The 19,087-nt window shown below is 40.5% G+C and overlaps 1 protein-coding gene across 3 annotated transcripts in view; it reads right to left on the minus strand.

The window, feature by feature from the left end:
- Positions 1–757: 757 nt before the first annotated feature.
- The window catches only part of SNX3 (sorting nexin 3), a 41,453-nt gene continuing 23,123 nt past the window's right edge, over positions 758–19,087 (minus strand). Inside the window, exons 2-5 of one of the 3 annotated variants that reach the window (XM_073675810.1) lie at positions 4,032–4,127; positions 2,600–2,724; positions 1,919–2,053; positions 758–1,816 (exon numbers count right to left, since the gene is read on the minus strand). In XM_073675810.1, coding sequence (XP_073531911.1) covers positions 1,948–2,053; positions 2,600–2,724; positions 4,032–4,127 — 327 coding nt within the window. In that variant the 3' untranslated portion in view covers positions 758–1,816; positions 1,919–1,947. Of the gene's footprint in view, positions 2,054–2,599; positions 2,725–4,031; positions 4,128–19,087 lie in introns of all 3 variants that reach the window. The other 2 variants (XM_073675809.1, XM_073675811.1) reach the window with 2 other exon arrangements.

Here is a 19,087-nt window from a genome sequence, read left to right on the forward strand (position 1 = left end):
TTCAAGACATCAGCCAGGAAGTTAAAGTTTGGGCGGAAATGTGTCTTCCAAATGGACAATTACCCGAAGCATACTGCCAAAATGGTAACAAAGTGGCTTAAGGATAACAAAGTCAATGTTTGGAGTGGCCATCACAAAGCCCTGATCTCAATCCTATTGAAAATTTATAGGCAAAGCTGAAAAAGCAGGTACGAGCAAGGCGACCTACAAACCTGGATCAGTTACACCAGTTTTGTCAGGAGGAGTGGGCCCAAATTCTGACCAACTATTGTGAGAAGCTTGTGTAAGGATATCCCAAGTCATTCAGTTCAAGGGCAATGGTACCAAATACTAATGAAATGTATATAAACTTTTGACTTTGCAGTAAGTAATAAAAATGCCTTAAAACATTCTCTCTCATTATTCTGGCATTTGGCAAATATTAAAAATTATGGTAATCCTAACTGACCTAAAACGGGAAAGGTTTATTCTGATTTCATGTCAGAAATTGAGAAAAACATGCATATGTGTCTTTTTATATAGTGTATGGAAACTTCTGGTTTCAACTGCAAATAACCCTGCTAATACATTTTTTAGTATGGAATAAAACTCTTCGGCCAATCTGTCTAAGCAACAACCCATGCAAAACTCAAGAGAAACAGTGAAGCCAGACATTAACTAGCGATCTTCAGATGATTAGTAATTCAGCGCACAAACGATGAAAAAAATAAATAAGTAAGCCAACTTCTTGTCAGGATACACGGAAAAATTTACCAAAAACATTGTAAATAAAAGATTTTTATTTCCATATTTGTATTTCAAAAATTCAAACAAGTCATATAAAGATGTTTTATACTTGTATAAATTTCTTTGTAACATTTATTATAAAGTCTTTTGCAAGCTTTGAGGAATTTCAATATGCAAAGATTACATGTGAAGATATACAGAGTACGATAGTGGCACAAGATAATATAGAACAGAAACATTCTAGTGAGAGTCTTTGTTAGTGCTAGTTAGCTGCCAATCTAATTATTCCTAGATATATATATATATATATATATATATATATAAATGATGTGTGAAGAGAGAGTGGTTGCTAGACTATTGTTTTCCAATTAAGAACAAAATGCCAGTAATCCCACAAGTAGCATCACTGCCAAGGTGAAAGCAGCTTTTATGATAAAAAGAAAAAAGGCAACTATAGTGAGCATCCATTACAATCAAATCAGTGATTACTGAAAAGTGATCTTGGTCCTCAACAAACATTATTTCATCCAAGTCCTCAGCTGGAAAAGGCAGAAATTGAACGATGACTTTCCAAATGAAAAAAACAGATTACGCTAAACATGAACAATAAACACTAAAAGAGAACAAATGGCAAAACAATAAGGCATTACCCACAAAGGAAAGGAGAAATGACTGCCAAAGATGCGGCAAGATTCCTGACGCAAGGCGACTGACTAGAACAAGGACTTTCATATTTCTTAGTGAGAGAGGCTCATGTCAGGCAAGCTGCGCAGAAATGGACTTTTCCTGGAAGACCTGAACACAACTGAATACAACTCAGTTAACACTTTTGTCTTTCCATCTTGAATGATTTCTTTTACAACACACATGCTGATTTAGGTAACCCTTTTTGAACACAAGCCTCTTGTCACAGTCTGAATCTTTACTGTAGTGCTGGAAATACATGTTGTCATGTTTCAATTTGGCTTAGAATAAGTAAGAAAAAAAGAAAAAAAAAAAAAAAGAAATAATCAGCGAATCCTGTCCAAGCACCTTGAGGTTCAGTGTGTGTGATCATATACTTTAGTGGCAATTGAATCCGCTTCCGGAGCTGAAATAAAAAGTAACATTGTAGAGTAATATAGAGGTTAGTGTGTTACATTTATTACAGCAGATGGTAACATGCCAACAATATAATAAAATAATGTTTTACAGTCAGAGGATTTCACTTGTTTCCAGTGGTCAAGCATGTCTTATTTTGGATGGTGTGTAGTTCCTGTCGATAATTTCATCTTGTAGAAACATATGAAGGCAACGTTCGTTCTGTGCCAACGGGTGACCGGCGACTCTGCAAGAAGAAAACACAAAAAAGTCATAAAACAAGTCAACTCATACAGCAGCAAATGTGAGGCAGGGTCTCTCAACGCCATAATCATTTCTATGACATATTTCAAGGGCAATTCTGCTCTGCAAACCCATTTACACCTAAATCTTATGAATTACATGAAAATATTAACGTATCGCATAAAATCAGCAGTGTTGTAAAGAAGGTGATTAAATACACTGGGCACATTTCACAACTAGAGATAATACCACAATCTGCAATCAATGCAAATGATTACCCCGGCTTTGTAAGCGGCATTGTTCCAGCAATAGGGCATATATTGAAACCAGGGAGAGCTATGGTATAGCATGGAACTATTTGTTTCAGCGCCATCAATTTCACAGGCAATCTGCATACATTAACTATACACAACAAACAGAAGGTCAGCAATAAGGAGGATTTGTTTTAACTCATTCAGTGCAGGGATTAAACTGTGCCCCCCTGTAATACAGTCTTTTATACACTGCAGAAGTATTTCCTAGCACTTGAGACGCAGTGGATCACACTTACTTGTTTATAAATTGCTCAAGCCCTAGCTTTCTATCCTCAATGAAAGAATCATCAAAGATTCCTTCATCTCCTCTGAATGGAAGCTGTCGAAAAAGAGCCTTGCCAGGTAGAGGGGGTACCACAACCTAAGAAAATGCGGAGGGAAAAAAAGAAAAATCAGGCATATGGATGATGTCAGTCTTGGCTAATATGTCTGCGCAAAATAAGGCGTCACTTTCAGAGAAGCTATAGCTAGGACTATGACTTTAAGTGATTCAAGCCATATAAATGAAATTAGCAGAACCCTTTTCTTACTGTGCACACCATACTTTTTACCAGAAATAAGTGTGTTTTATAGTCTGCAGTCAACTTTGGTAAAGATGGAGCAAAGCTCTTATAGAGCATCCTACCCGAACCCCTACAGAACTAGGCAGCAAACTTTGAAGCAAACAACATCACAATAAAAGATAGAGGAGTATTAAAGGGAGTCTGTCAGAATAAAATGATTGATCAAACCAAGCACACTTGATGTACTTATCTTGCATTTTGTGCTGAGAGACTTCCTTTAAATGGATTGCTAGGGCAAAATATAACTTTGTCCAGCAGACTGGATAAGCAAAAAAATTTACAAACTCAGTCACACTCACATGGATCCAATGCAGGCTACTCTCTTGAATGTGCAGAGACAAGAAGCTGATCTATCACTGTTCCATCAGTCACAGGACCACTGTAGCCTGTGATTGGCAGCAGCGGTCTGGTGACTGAGTAACGGAGTCATCATAATACATCTGTGCTGCTCAAAGACACTAGTCTGCTGCAGCGGCCATACGGATGGTGGAATGGTTTCGTCACCGCTTTCTCTCTGTGCAGTCCACGGAGCGGCCTACACTGGATCCAGGCAGGTGCCAGAAGGAGAGTATGACTGAGTAAGGTATTGTTTACATATCAAGTCTCCTGGACAAAGTTTTATTTCACCAGGACAACCCCTTTATGCAGGTGAAAGACGCTTATTTTTCAGAAGTGGGTGTAGTAATATTACACTTGCTTAACCTCTGCTAATGATTTTAGCGGTTCCCACCTTTATCGAGCCCCTGATGTTTGGTCTTTTTATACCTATCCTTCACTCACATGACAAAGCTGGCTGCCACATTTTAAATTCAGATCAAAATTAATTTTAGATGATATTTAGGGAAGAAATTAAACTCAACTGTCTAGCTAACTGGAATATAACATTTACTGTACACTACACTAGCCAAATTAGACTACTCAGGAGCTAACCATGCAATAAAAATATCCAAAGAATGTGGTCAGCCAATATTTTGCAAAGTGCTCCAAAGCCTCAAAGTCTACGGTCTATTTAGGAACGTCTTCAGTTTGGATTATGAAATATAGTTATAGATCTGTTAAAAATATACATGTAATGAAATGTGAATTAGCTAATCTGATCACTTACCTTGCTTTCTCTTTCAAGTTCACTCCTTAACCACTCAAAATCACTGTATCGTCTGCGGACACTAGATTCCTTCAGTTTAAAAATTGGCAGATTAGTCTGTAACACAAAATATTAAACGTCCCTTACTTTAAAGCAACAGTCAGCATAAAGCAAGCCTTTAAAAACAACCATGAGAGTAAGGTGATGAACCCATTCACAGTGACAGCAGGAAACAAATATGTGAATAATAAAATCAAATTAACCCTGATGGGAGCAAGCACCAGCAACCACTCCATTTAGATGCTGCGGTCAGAGATTGACAGATAACAGTAGAGATCTGATCTCAGCTCTGGCTGCAGCTGTTAGACACGGATGCTGGCCATGTATGAGAACCAGCATCTGGTGCTTGAGTAGAAGGCAAAGCAAGTTGTAAATGGTTATTCTACCATTTCTTCTTATGTCACTGTATTAGCACTTTTACGAGTATGAATACTCAAGGGAGTGTCAGCTCAGAATCACAGCTCAAACTAAGAACAGCACCTTGCATGGGACTTTACTGTTAATATCTTTTGGCTCATTGTCATGACATCATCCTTTCTTCCAATATCCCAATTAGGTGCTCAGTGCACCCATGGCGTTCCCACGTGCTTTGGTGCACCTTCTCATCTACATGTTTTCAAGCTACCTCTGCCCCTCTCTTCACTGATTGACCGTGCTGGCTTCGCGGAGACAGTACTGTTGCCACTGAAGTTGTGTGCATGTTAACAATCAAACATCAGCACATGTTTAGAACAACCTTTCCTCAGGAGTCAGTCTGGCACATGGCTGAGTACTTAATCCAAATGGCTAGCTCACGATTTCAGTGAAGCCAATGCTGGCTATCACTGAAGAGGAGGGCAAACACAGTTTGATAACATGTCGGTTGGAATGTGCACCAAAGCACATGGTCATGCCTAGGGTGCACCAAGCACCTAATTAGAATATTGGAATAAAGGATGATTTCTTGTAAACAAACCAACAGATTTTAACAGTAAATATACAATTTATTTTAGGACAAAGTCCACTCCAAGGTGCCATGCTTAGTATGAATAGCAATTATGAGCTCACACAGTGTTCAATATGTGCAATATTCGTAAAGGTATCAACTAATTCTCTAAACATCACATGGTTGGCGAATATTTGTAGTATTGTTATAACTAAACATTTACATTGTAAACATCGGAATAGCATCGAGATTGGCAAATCAAACTCTTCCTTTAGCATCTGGGATGTCTTAAAGGAGTTGTCCACTACTGGACTACCCTGGGTTCATCAATTCAGGACCCGAATTAAAATAAATAACAGTGAATACTCAACTCCAGGATTGGCACCGTTCCACAAATGTTGGTGCTGCTCGCCATTCCCGATGGTGACAAGATACTGTTGAATCATGTGCCAGCTGCTACTTATCAATATTCCACTTAGACGAAACAGTAAAGACTGCAACAAACAAGTGGCCACTCACTGGCTGAAGCCGGACGTGACACACCAATGTCATAACACTTCTGGAAAAGCAGCGCCGACATCACTGGAACGGCACCGCTGTTTTTAATTTCGGTCTTTATTTATTCAAAGGGAATCTGTCACCAGGATTTTCCCACCCCATGGTCAGAACAGCATGATGTAGGGCCGAGACCCTGATTCAAGCAATGTACCACTTCTGGGCTGCTTGCTGCAGCTTTGATAAAATCCCTGTTTTATCTGCTGCAGATCTAGCAGTTCTCTGAATGCTGAGCTCTGCATAACCCACCACACCACAGATTGGCAGCTTTCTTTGTATACTGTGTATAGGCAGAAAGATGCCAATCAGTGCTTGAAATTGGATTATACAGAGCTCATGATTATGCAGGACTACAAGGCAACATGTTAACTAGTTCTACAGTGATAATATCCTGCCTATAAAACAGAAGTTATCAAAACTACTGCAAGCCGCTCAGCGACATCACTGGAATCAGGGTCTCCGTCACTACATTATGCTGCTCTCAGATTAGGTGGCAAATACCTTGTGACAGATTCCCTTTAAAAAGGTTGTCCGGTCTAGAGCTACAAGTCTGCAGTCACTCTATGTGACTGCAAATTTGTGATCCTCACATTGCGTACACTGCATGCTGTGAGGATTCTCCGGTATCGGGAGCAGCTGTCATGTGACCACAAATATGCGATATGCATACTCCAGGCCACATTCGACTAGAAACAGTCCAGTCGGAATGTACATAGAGCATACTTGCGGTTACATGACCACCACGGTCACTCGAGAATCCTCACAACGCGCAGTGCACACAATGTGAGGATTCACAAGTCTGCAGTCAGATAGAGAAGCTTGGATAGTTGTACAGTAAGGGACAACCAATTAAAGTCCAGTTTGTGTTAGTGCAAGGATTCTTACTATATAACCAGCACTGTAGCGACTATCTGCAACAAATGGATCCAGGTGGTAGGAATGTGCTACTGAGCATGTGTGACCACAAACACTGACCACATTATGTGGATGCTCTGAAAAAAAAACATAACAGCAATCTTTAGACAAACCCCTTTTTTATTTATGGAATTTCAACAATATATTATATTATATTGTGCTTTATCCGTTTAGAAACCTTGCAATTTACTATGGGGCCAGAAAGGGACAGTGTGTCTGCAGTTACAGCAGTGGAGTTGGATACAGTACAAATATTAATTGAAAAATGTTCTCCATGAAACTCTGTTCTAGTTTGTACACTAAAATTACATAAAACCTGCAATATTATCCCAAGGAAGAATTAGGAAATAAAACCAAACTAAATCCAAGTACACATTCTTTATGGATTAAAGCCTCTAACTGTGAAAACATGAGTCAGGATTAATTTCAAGCAGCAAACATCTCATTAAGGTGAAGTCAAATCTGGACATACGCAGTGTTGGTATAACCGATTTCTCTCTAGAAGAGAGGTCACCCAGACCGCAGGATAGCAAATCCGGTATTAAGAATGGTATCGGGTCTCTCTTATTACATCTCTATTGGCTTTTTACCCGACTTCAACTCTATACATCCAGTGCTGGGGAAGGGTGCAGAGGATGGAGAGCTTCGCAGCTCAGGCTTTTCTGCAGGTGATACTTTGCATTTCAAATTTGCTCCTCTCAAATTACTTTACAAAAGGGGATTAGCTGCTCTCTTCTAGTGACCCGGGAAAGATCAAGCTAGTGAAAACCGTTTAGAAGAATTTTCATACACGGAGTACGGAAGTCTATAAAGTTAATCTCTGAAATAACAGATCAAGTTTAAGGGTACAATACAAGAAAGTAGAAGTGCCAATTGATCTCATTTTACCATGCATCTCTCTTATTCTGAACTTTTGACATATTAATAATTATAGGATGTTTTTTTTTCTTCATTTTTTGGATTGGAAAATTAAATTCTCAATGCTTTTTCTATCAAACTTTGAAAGTCTTGGAAATTCCTGTCTTCTCCATAAATTGTCCTGTTACTAATGCAGAATAATTAGGAGTTACGAAACCTAGGAATATATGAAGACCACATATGTACTACAGTTCCATCAAATTCTAACCAGTTTACCCTCTACATCGTTAAAAAGAGTCCAGTTTTTGCTCTTATTTCACTCCCACTGTACAACGTTTTACTTATTTTCAAATCCGCCATACAGTTCCTGATAAATGGGTCTTTATATTTAGTGCTCGTTTTTATGGTCTTTATCAGGGGATAACGTAGAGAAATCTAAAGAGAGAATCCTGCGAGCCACACACACCCTGATAAAGGCCTCAAAAAATTTGAACTCGCTATAAAGACCCACATCCTTGCAGCCATATGACTGATTTGACAGAAGTAAAAAGTTGATCAGGGGAACAGTAGGAAAAAAATAAGACCAAAACTAGACTCTCTTGACCTCCTCAAAGGTCCTCTTTGAAACGGAAGTCCAGGACTTTGGTCATCAATATAAGATCAGTGAGGGGGGTGGCTGATACCTGGCATCCCAACCAATCTGCCCCAGCGGGTACTGGATATAAGCAACATACGTGGCGAAACATAACATTCCACTATTAGCTTTAATGACTCCTGACAGGTATTGCACCTTATCGACTATTCAAGTGAAGCAAGGTCTTGAATTTCAGGATAATAAATAGCTACAGTTGCAATCAAAATTATTCAACCATCATTGCAATTTACGTTTATTAGCAAAATTTACTAACTTTCTGCTGCTACTATTAAATCAAACAGGAGCAATTTAGATAGCTCAAAACAACTAATATACCAAGTACAGTAATTCTTTCAAATGAAAGTGAACCTGTCATGTAAAAAAAAACAAAACGCTATTAGCCCACAGATATGGGGTTATTCTGTAGGCCAATAGTGGTCTAAAGCTGTGTGGCTGCAGGGTGATATACAAGTGCACTGTGATGTTTCACACGCACCCATAGACTTACTACCTATTGAACCCGTTCTACACCCGGGTGGAGAGCATTTTTATTGGTATATGGTCTCCCATGCTGGTATTTGTGCTCCCCAATCCTGGTCCCCCATCCTGTTTTGTGCTGCCCCCATCCTATCCTGGTACGCATGGCCCCCCTCACCCTCCCAATCCTGGTACGTATGGTACCCCTCACCCCTATGATGCTGCACACATACAAAAAAATAAACACTTGTACTCACCTTTCTTCCATGCGCTCTAGCGCTGCGTCCTGTTCTGCCGGGGGAGGAGAGTGGCGCCGGAGTACACGCGTGCCCATACCACGCTGTCCGGCGCCATTTTTCTGAAGACACACTGCAAATATGTCTTCATTAAAATGGCGCAGGATAGCGCTATGCGCATGCACCGATTCCAACACCTTCACTCCACCCCCGGTCTCCGGCCAGAAGAGAGGCGCTGCGGCAATGCTCCTCTCGGTCAGGTAAGTATGGCGCCAGAGATCGCGGTATGCGTTCACTGTCTACGCTACCGCGATCTCCGGCGCCATACACTCCTCTTACCTGTATAACGGCTCCATGCGTTCTTCTGTCTGGAGCCAGACTGTGCAGGCGTGTCGCGCTTGCGCAGTCTATAAAGGCTTCAGACAGAGGGATGCATCTCCGGTCTGATTCTCGGATGCAATCACAACATGCTGCGGCGTGAAGAAAATTGCCGATGTGAGCTGCCCTATACTTTAATATTGGGCCGAGTGCAATACGATTTTTTATCGGATTGCACTCGTCCGATTACACCGCAAGTGGGAGCGAGCCCTAATAATGAAAGCTAGAGGCTATAAAGTTCATTTCCTCCAGGTAGCCAAACTTCCAGTGCAAGCAGCTGCATAGCTTTAGAACGCTACAAGCTCCTTTACCCTCGAGCCTGTTTTCACCTTCCTGACCACACCAAATTTTACAATTCTGACAAATGTCACTTTTTGTGACAATAACACCGGAACGCTTCAATGTATTCAAGTGATTCAGAGACTGTTTTTACACATTGTACTTCATGTTAGTGGTAAATTTCAGCAGATATTTTTTGCGTTTGTGAAAATATCGGAATTTGAGGAAATTTTGCAGTTCTTAAAATTTTAAATTTGTATGCATTTAAACCAGGTAGATATTTATTAACTATTTTGCGCGATGTAACTAACATTTACCACATGTCTACTTTACATCAGCATCATTTTTGAAACAATTTTTTGGTTATGAAGTTAAAAGGGTTAAAAGTTTCAGCAATTTCCCAACAAAACCATTTTTTTAGACATCCCATTTGAAGTGACTTTGAGGGTCCTATATGTCAGAAAATACGCAAAAGTGACACCATTTTAAAAACTGCACCCCTCAAACTGCTCAAAACCATATTCAAGAAGTTTATTAACCCTTCAGGTGCGTCACAGGAATTAAGCAAATGTGGAAGGAAAAAATGAAAATTTTACTCTCTCACTAAAATGTTGCTTTAGCCCGAAATGTAGCATTTTCATAAAGGGTAACAGGGGATAATTGTTATGCAATTTATCCTGAGTAGGCTGATACCCCCTACGTGGAGGAAAACTACTGTTTGGAAGCATGGCAGGGCTTGCAAGGAGTACCACTTGACTCTTTTAGCACAAAATTGGATAGAATAGATGGCTTACACTAGGCTGCGTTTGCAGAGCCCCTGATGTGCCTAAACAGGGGAAACCACACACAAGTGCCCTCATTTCGGAAATTACACCCCTCAAGGAACTTATCTAGGAGGTTTGATGAGCACCTTAAACCCACAGGTGCTTAACAGAATTTTATAACATTGAGCCGTGAAAATGAAAAAATATATTTTTCCAGCAAAAATGTTGGTATAGCCCCAAATTTTTTATTTTCATAAGGTTAACAGGAGAAAACGGACAGTAAAATTTGCTGTGCAATTTCTCGTGTACTCCGATATCCCATATGTTGTGGAAAACTACCGTACAGGGCTCGGAAGGGAAGGAGCGCCAACTGAATTCTGGAGCTCAATTTTGACTAGAATAGACTTAGGATACCATGTCATATTTGAAGAGCCCCTGATGATATGTCAAAACAGCAGAAACCCCCACAAGTGATGCCATTTTGGAAACTAAACCTCTCGAGGAATTCATCTAGGGGTTTAGTGAGCATTTTTAAACTTCAGGCGAATCACAGAATTGTATGACATTGGGCTGAGTCAATGGAAAATTACAATTTTTTCCAATAAAATGTTGCTTTCGCCTCAAGTTTTTAATTTTCAAAAGGGATAATAGGAGAAAAATGATACAGTTTGTTACACAATTTCTCCTAAGTGTGCCAATAACCTATATGTGGTCAAAAACTACTTTTGAGGAAAAGTGCAAAGCTCAGAAGGTAAGAATTGAGGGTGACATGTCATACTGGCAGAGCCCCTGAGGTGCCAGAAGACCAGAACCTCTCCATAAGTGCCCCCATTTTACAAACTACACCCCCAATGAATTCATCTAGGGGTACAGTAAGCATACTGACACATGTGCCTCACAGAATTTTATACCATTGGGCGGTGAAGAAAGAATAATTAAATTTTTACCACTAAAATGTTGTTCTTTTCTAATCTTTCACTGAAGGCACAGTGACCTGTCAGAAGGCAGAGATAGGAATACATAATGAGAGCACCAGTTACAGCCCCTCCCCAAAGGCCGCCCTGAAGCACGAGCATCTCATTACGGCAGAAATGAAAATAAAGATTATAAAAGAACCACAGGACGGATTTCATCAACAAAGGTATCATTTTACTCTGCAACGGCGCCCACCTGACAGTGTATGTGGTTTACTAAGCACAATCCTGCTGACAGGTGCGCTTTAAGCACTAATAGTCCACTTTTTTTGACCGCTATTGTATTAGAATTATTCAACCACTTCATGACAGACATGAAGCTTAATGGCATCTTTCCTGAGGAATCTTAGCCCATTCCTCATAGGCCATGGCCTACAATTCACTAATATTCTTGGATTTGCATGCTATAACCACCTTCTTCAAATCTCAAAGTTTTTCTATGGTGTTCAAGTCAACTGTGACTACCACTCCAGAATCTTTCAAGCTTGGGATCATTGTTCCATTAGGTCGAATGACGAACAAGCTTCAGCTTCCTCACATTAGGCATGACATACTCCTAGGATTTCCTGATACTTGATGAAATCCATCTGGGTCGCCATATGTTGCAGGTTTCAAGTGCCAGTGGAAGCAAAGCAGTCCTAGAGCATCACCGAGCCACTACCGTACTTCAATGTAAACAGGGTATAATTTCCTGCATTTGCTTTATTCTCCTTCCACAAGACATACTGCTGATCCATAGGCCCAAGAAGTTGCAGTTTCATTTTCGCCACAGAACAGAATCCCCAAAGTTCAGTGGCTTACTTGTCCGGTTTAGAGCATACTGAAGCCCACCTTTCGTGTTTTTTGGGTTAGCAGAGGTGCATGTCTGACAAGGAGATCTGCAGCATTTGGCATGTATCTTACGGTGCAAACTGAAACCATAGCGTCTGCTGCCACCAAATTTTGCTGCAGGTCTTTTGTGTTTTTTTGACCACCTGGAATCTGGTGGCAGCTGGTAATAGCTTCCTTTAACTATCATGCAAGGCATTATGGTCAGACTTCTTTTAAAAAGGGAACCTGTCACCAGGTTTGGCTGATATGAGATACAGAGACCACCTTTCAGCACTCATATACAGCATTCTGTAATGCTGTATTATAAGCCCCCGATCCGACCTGACCTGCAAAACATGAAAAAGAGCTTTTATTACACTCATCTGGGGGGCGGTCTGGTCAGAGTGGTGTCGCGCGTCTTAGTCCGGTGCCTCCCTTCTTCTTGCTTCATGTGGATGATGCGTTCCTATGTCATCCACACAGGTTCCCCGGCATCGCACTAAAAGCCCCGGCGCATGCGCACTGCATCACTTTGCTCTGCCCTCATCAGGGCAGAGAAGTACGCCTGCGCAGGAGCGCAATGCCAGGGACCCTGTGTGGATGACGTAGGGGACACATCATCCACATGAAGCAAGAAGGAGGATGGCATCGAAAAAAGGGAGGCGCGGGACTAGGACAAGTGACAGCATTGGACCAGACCGCCCTCAAGGTGAGTATAGTAAAAGCTCTTTTTCTTCTCTTGCAGGTCGGATCGGGGGCTTATACAGTGCATTGTGAAAGTATGAAGATATGGATGAGCTCTTTATGTATCAAATGACCAAGTTCTCCAAAAAATATGACGTAGTGGTCATGGGAGATTTCAACTATCCAGACATTTGTTGGGAATCTCTCTCAAGTAAAGCTAACAGGTCAAGCAAATTCTTATCCTCTCTTGCTGACAACTTTATCTTCGAAAAGGTAGGGGAGAAAACAAGGGGATCTGCTACTTTGGATCTAATCCTTATAAACAGGGAGGAAATGGTTGAGGAGGTAAAAGTGGCTGGAACCCTAGGAGGCAGCAATAATGCTATTATAGAATTTTGGATAACTAGAGGAGGAAGACATGTGAAGACTCAAACTTCAAGGTTAGATTTCTGAAAGGCAGATTTTAAGCGGCTCAGAAAGAGAATAGGAGGGATCCAATAGCTGGATGTCCTTAAGGACAAAAATGTCCAGGAAGGATGGGAAATTTTTAAAAATAAGATTCTCAAAGCACAATCGTTAACAATCCCGAAAAGTAGGAAGAATGGGAAGCATTTAAGGAAACCAGGATGGATGAACACAGAACTTAAACACATGCTAAAAAGAAAGAAAGAAATGTTTATTAAATGGAAAGAGGGAGGCATATCTAAAGAAGATTATAATGCAGTCTGCAGATCCTGCAGGGCACGTAGCAGGTTAGCTAAAGCTGACAATGAATTAAGGCTTGCGAGAGATGTCAAAAGCAATAAAAAAGGATTTTGGGAGTATGTCAAAAGTAAAAGAAAAGTCAAAGATGCTATAGGATTTTTTACAGGATGAAAATGGTGAAAGAAAGGATGTTGAGAAGGCTGAACTTTTTAATTCCTATTTTGCATCAGTTTTCTCTCAGAAAGAAAATGTAACATCAACTGATCTTCACTGTCCTATTAAAGGAATAGAAGAATCCAAGTTATCTGTAAACAGAGAGATTGTGAGGGAATATTTAGCTAACATAAATGAGTTCAAGTCTGCAGGTCCAGATGAATTACACCCCAGAGTACCGAAGGAGATCGTAGAAGAAATTTTAGAACCACTCTCCATAATCTTTGAAAATTCTTGGAGAACAGGAGAAGTCCCAGAAGACTGGAGAAGAGCAAATGTTGTTCCTATTTTCAAAAGGGGGAAGAAGGTGGACCCAGGGAACTATAGGCTGGGGAGTCTGACTTCTATACCAGGAAAGATCTTTGAACAAATTATTAAACAACATGTATGTAAGCACCTGGATAAGAATGAAGTGATTAACCAGAGTCAGCATGGATTTGTAACTAACAAGTCATGTCAGACTAACTTAATTTCCTTCTATGACAGAATCACTGACTGGGTGGATCAGGGAAATGCTGTAGATATAGTATATCTTGACTTCAACAAAGCATCTCACACCATCCTTCTTGAAAAAATTACAAAGTATGGAATGGACAAGGCAACTGTTAGGTGGATTCATAACTGGCTTAGTGATCAGACTCAAAGAGTGGTCGTAAATGGCTTCACATCTAGTTGGATGAATGTCTCAAGTGGGGTACCACAGGGCTCTGTCCTGGAAGCTGTATTGTTCACCGTCTTTATCAATGATTTAGATAAAGGAATTGAGGGTAAAAGGATTAAATTTGCTGATGACACAAAGCTAGGAAGGATAGCTAATACTAGAGAAGAGAGAGAGAGAGGATTCAAAAAGATCTAAATAAACTGGAGCAGTGGGCAGTAACTAACAGAATGCATTTTTCGCTATTAAAAACCAAAGTACTACATCTGGGCAATAAAAATGAAAAAAGCATATACAAAATGGGAGGAATAGAGCAAAGCAACAGTACATGTGAAAAAGACTTAGGTATACTAATAGATCTTAGACTGAACATGAGTCAACAGTGTGATGCAGCAGCAAAAAAGGCAAATACAATTCTGGGATGTATTACATACAGTCTAGATCACGTGAAGTCATTATCGGACTTTACTCCTCTTTGGTCAGACCTCACCTGGAATACTGCGTCCAGTTTTGGGCACCACATTTTAAAAAAGACATTGACAAACTGGAGCAGGTTCAGAGAAGAGCGACCAGAATGGTGACCAGTCTGCAAACCATGTCCTATGAGGAACGGTTACAGGATTTGGGAATGTTTAGCTTGCAAAAAAGAAGACTGAGAGGAGACTTAATAGCTGTCTACAAATATCTCAATGGCTGTCACATTGTAGAAGGATCATCTTTATTCTCATTTGCACAAGGAAAGACTAAAAGCAATGGGATGAAACTGAATGGGAGGAGACACAGATTAGATATTAGAAAAAACTTTTTGACAGTTAGGGTGATCAATGAGTGGAACAGGCTGCCACGAGAGGTGGTGAGTTCCCCTTCAATGGACGTCTTCAAACAGAGGCTGGACAGACATCTGTCTGAGATGATTTAGTGACTCCTGCTTTGAGCAGGGGGTTGGACCAGATGACCCAGGAGGTCCCCTCCAACTCTACCATTCTATGATTCTATGATTTGGCCCCCTTGAACTTTTCTACCTTTTGCCACATTTCTGGCTTCAAATAAAGATATAAAATTCTATTTTTTTTTGGGGAAGAATCAACAACAAGTGGGAAACAATCGTGAAGTGGAACGAAATTTATTGGATATTTTAAACTTTTTTAACAAATTAAAAACTGAAAAGTGGGGCGTGCAATATTATTCGGCCCCTTTACTTTCAGTGCAGCAAACTCACTCCAGAAGTTCAGTGAGGATCTCCGATTGATCCAGTGTTGTCCTAAATGACTGGTAATGATAAATAGAATCCACGTGTGAGTAATCAAGTCTCCGTATAAATGCACCTGCTCTGTGATAGTCTCAGGGTTCTGTTTCAAGTGCAGATAGCATCATGAAGACCAAGGAACACACCAGGCAGGTCCGAGATACTCTTGTGGCGAAGTTTAAAGCCAGATTTGGATACAAAAAGATTTCCCAAGTTTTAAACATCTAAAAGGAGCACTGTGCAAGTGATCATATTGAAATGGAAGGAGTATCAGACCACTGCAAATCTACCAAGACCTGGCCGTCCCTCTCAACTTTCATCTCGAACAAGAAGACTGATCAGAGATGCAGCCAAAAGGCACATGATCACTTTGGATTAACTGCAGAGATCTACAGCTGAGGTGGGAGAGTCTGTCCACAGGACAACAATCAGTCGTACACTGCACAAATCTGGCCTTTATGGAAGACTGGCAAGAAGAAAGACATTTCTCAAAGATATCCATAAAAAGTCTCGTTTGAAGTTTGCCACAAGCCACCTGGGAGGCACACCAAACATGTGGAATAAGGTGCTCTGGTCAGATGAAACCAAAATCTAACTTTTTGGCCACAATGCAAAACAATATGTTTGGCGTAAAAGCAACACAGCTCATCACCCTCCCCACTGTCAAACATGGTGGTGGCATCATCATGGTTTGGGCTTGCTTTTCTTCAGCAGGATCAGGGAAAAGGGTTAAAATTGATGGGAAAATGGACGGAGCCAAATACTGGACCATTCTGGAAGAAAACCTGTTGGAGAATGTAAAAGACCTGAGACTGGGACGGAGATTTATCTTCCAACAAGACAATGATCCCAAACATAAAGCAAAATCTACAATGAAATAGTTCAAAAATAAACATATCCAGGTGTTGGAATGGCCAAGTCAAAGTCCAGACCTGAATCTAATCGAGAATCTGTGGAAAGAGCTGAAAACTGCTGTTCACAAACGCTCTCCATCCAACCTCAATGAGCTCGAGTTGTTTTGCAAGGAAGAATGGGCAAGAATTTCAGCCTCTCGATGTGCAAAACTGATAGAGACATAGCCCAAGCGGCTTGCACCTGTAATCGCAGCAAAAAGGTGGCGCTATAAAGTACTAACTCAAGGGGGCCGAATAATATTACACGCCCCACTTTTCAGTTTTTAATTTGTTAAAAAAGTTTAAAATATCCAATAAATTTCGTTCCACTTCACGATAGTGTCCCACTTGTTGATTCTTCCCCCAAAAAAATGAATTTTATATCTTTATGTTTGAAGCCAGAAATGTGGCAAAAGGTAGAAAAGTTCAAGGGGGCCAAATACTTTCACAATGCACTGTATACAGCATTATATAATGCTGTATATGAGGGCTCAAAGGTGGTCGCTGTATCTCATATTGGCCAAACCTGGTGACAGGTTGGCATTAATTTTAATCTTGTGAACTATGCTTTCATTTGCATCTCTAGGGACATTCAACGCATTTGCTATCTTCTTGCATCCTTTTCCTTCTTTCTGCAAAGCAATATTCTTTTCTCTTTGAATTATGGCTAAATCTTGGTCCAAAAAGTTAACATGCACATAAATGTCAATAAATCCCTAGTTAGTCCAGGTATTTTATACGTTTTATCTAAAATTGTATTGGCTTTTATTTTGATTATAGCATCAAGTGTGCTTGAGACAAGTGTGCGCTCATGAGGTATTCTATTGAGAACTTTAAATAAGCCTAAGACTGCAGTAAACATTAAAAGTGCCATTTTATGCTGAATTTGGAGAAAAACACTTGAACTATTTACATTGTTCTTGTTTATTGCAAATACCAGACAATTTGTAATTTGGTAAATTGTAATTTTGGCCTAAATTGCAAAACACTGATTCCAACTGTATATCTATGGTATGGTTTTTCTTTTTGATTTAAATCACCCCTAGAATAATTATTAATGCATTCACTGATAGGATAAGGATGCTAAAGGGGTTGTCCCACGAACAAAAGTTCATTTGATGCAAAAGTATAGAAAAAGAAAAAAGCAGCACTCACCACCCCTTTAAAAATCAGTCCTTTATTCCATGATGTGGGACAAAATGGTGGCTGGCAGGGGCGCGGGGAAGAGAAGAGGAATGACAGCTGTTTTGCGCTCAGCAGAACTCTTCCACAGGTCCTGAAAGTCAATGAAGCCAAGCACCACCGAAAACCTGGATTGCCAGCAGTGGCTTTGCTAAAAGGGCAATCTCTCCACACCAATGGACGGATGGTGCCGCAGACCCCTTTAGGATTCGTATAAAAGTTAATTTGAATCGATAGATCTTGGAATAATAAGTTCCACAATTGGATGTGTTTAAATAAAATGTTCCTGTGCTGAGATAATCTTATAAATGTGCCCCTGCTGTGTACTGTGTAATGGATGTGTCTGACCGTGCAGGAACATGGTCTGATTATACTACATCTCCTGGGCAAGGGGGAGGGAGAGAGTAAAAGTGTACAGACATTACAGCAGGGGATCACAGCTGATTATTTTTGGGAGGTAAAATATTTCCCTGCCTGTTTTTTTTTTTTAAAAAAAAAAAACAATGTTTTACTTCAAAGAGAATTATTTGCAATCCCCTGCTGTAATGTCTGGATATTTCCCCCCTGCCCAGGAGCTGTGGTATGATCAGACCATGTCCCTATATAGTCAGACACAGCCATTACACAGTACACAGCAGGGGAACATTTATAAGATTATCTCAGAACAGGGACATTTTATATAAACACATCCAATTGTGGAACTTATTATTATTCCAAGATCTACGATCTACTGATTAAAATCAACTTTTGTTCATGGGAAAACCCCTTTAATCCTCAAAGGGAACCTGACAACAGGTTTTACCCCTATTAACTAATTAAAGCTCTACATTGTTCATTTACCGTGGATTTCTAGCAACCCCAATGTTAAGGAAAAGTTGCCAGTATAATTATAAAATCAGTGTTTTAACCTTGCAGTGCTGCATACTCCATCTACTTACTTAGATGGAAAGTCAATCACTTATTGCTGAAAGGTACAGCCCAGCCTGCCAATATCGCACCCACAGAGCCATGGTTGTACTCTCTGTAGTGCCTCTCTGCTTCCTAATTCACACAAATGTGTGGCGGCCGCTGGGACTCCGGGCATGCACACTGATCTTCCGCCTATGTGCCACTACCTGTGCGTCACATTGTGAAGATCCGAAGTCTGACTGGTTGAGTGCTTCCTTCTGCGATCTCACAGCAGATGCATTGCTGCTTTGTATAATGCAGAAACAGCACATAGTGGAACATAGGCATAAGTTCTCTCTACATCCCTGAAGTCCGTGGCACTACATGCCAGTTCAACACTATAACACAGCAGCACTATTGTCTGCTGCAAGATCCTATAGGGAAGCGCTCAGTTGGTCAGACTTGGGGTGTGATGCAAGGGCAGTACATCACTGTGCATGCCCAAAGAAACAGCGGCTGCTGCCACTGGGCGATTTAGGAAACAGGCAAAAGACGGAGAGGCACAACAGACTACAACCATGGCTCTGTGGCAGTGATATTTAGCTGGCTGGGCTGGTATAGACTGCTCAGTGTTAAGTGCTCGCCTTTCCGACTAGTCTAATTAGAATATGTGGCACTAGGAGGTTAAAATCTGGATTTTACAATTATGCTGGCAACTTTTCCATAACATTGGGGTTGTTAAA

Source organism: Phyllobates terribilis, unplaced genomic scaffold (genome assembly GCF_046119375.1).
Source record: "Phyllobates terribilis strain yellow unplaced genomic scaffold, ASM4611937v1 Scaffold_3__8_contigs__length_932513732, whole genome shotgun sequence".
Lineage (NCBI taxonomy): Eukaryota > Metazoa > Chordata > Amphibia > Anura > Dendrobatidae > Phyllobates > Phyllobates terribilis.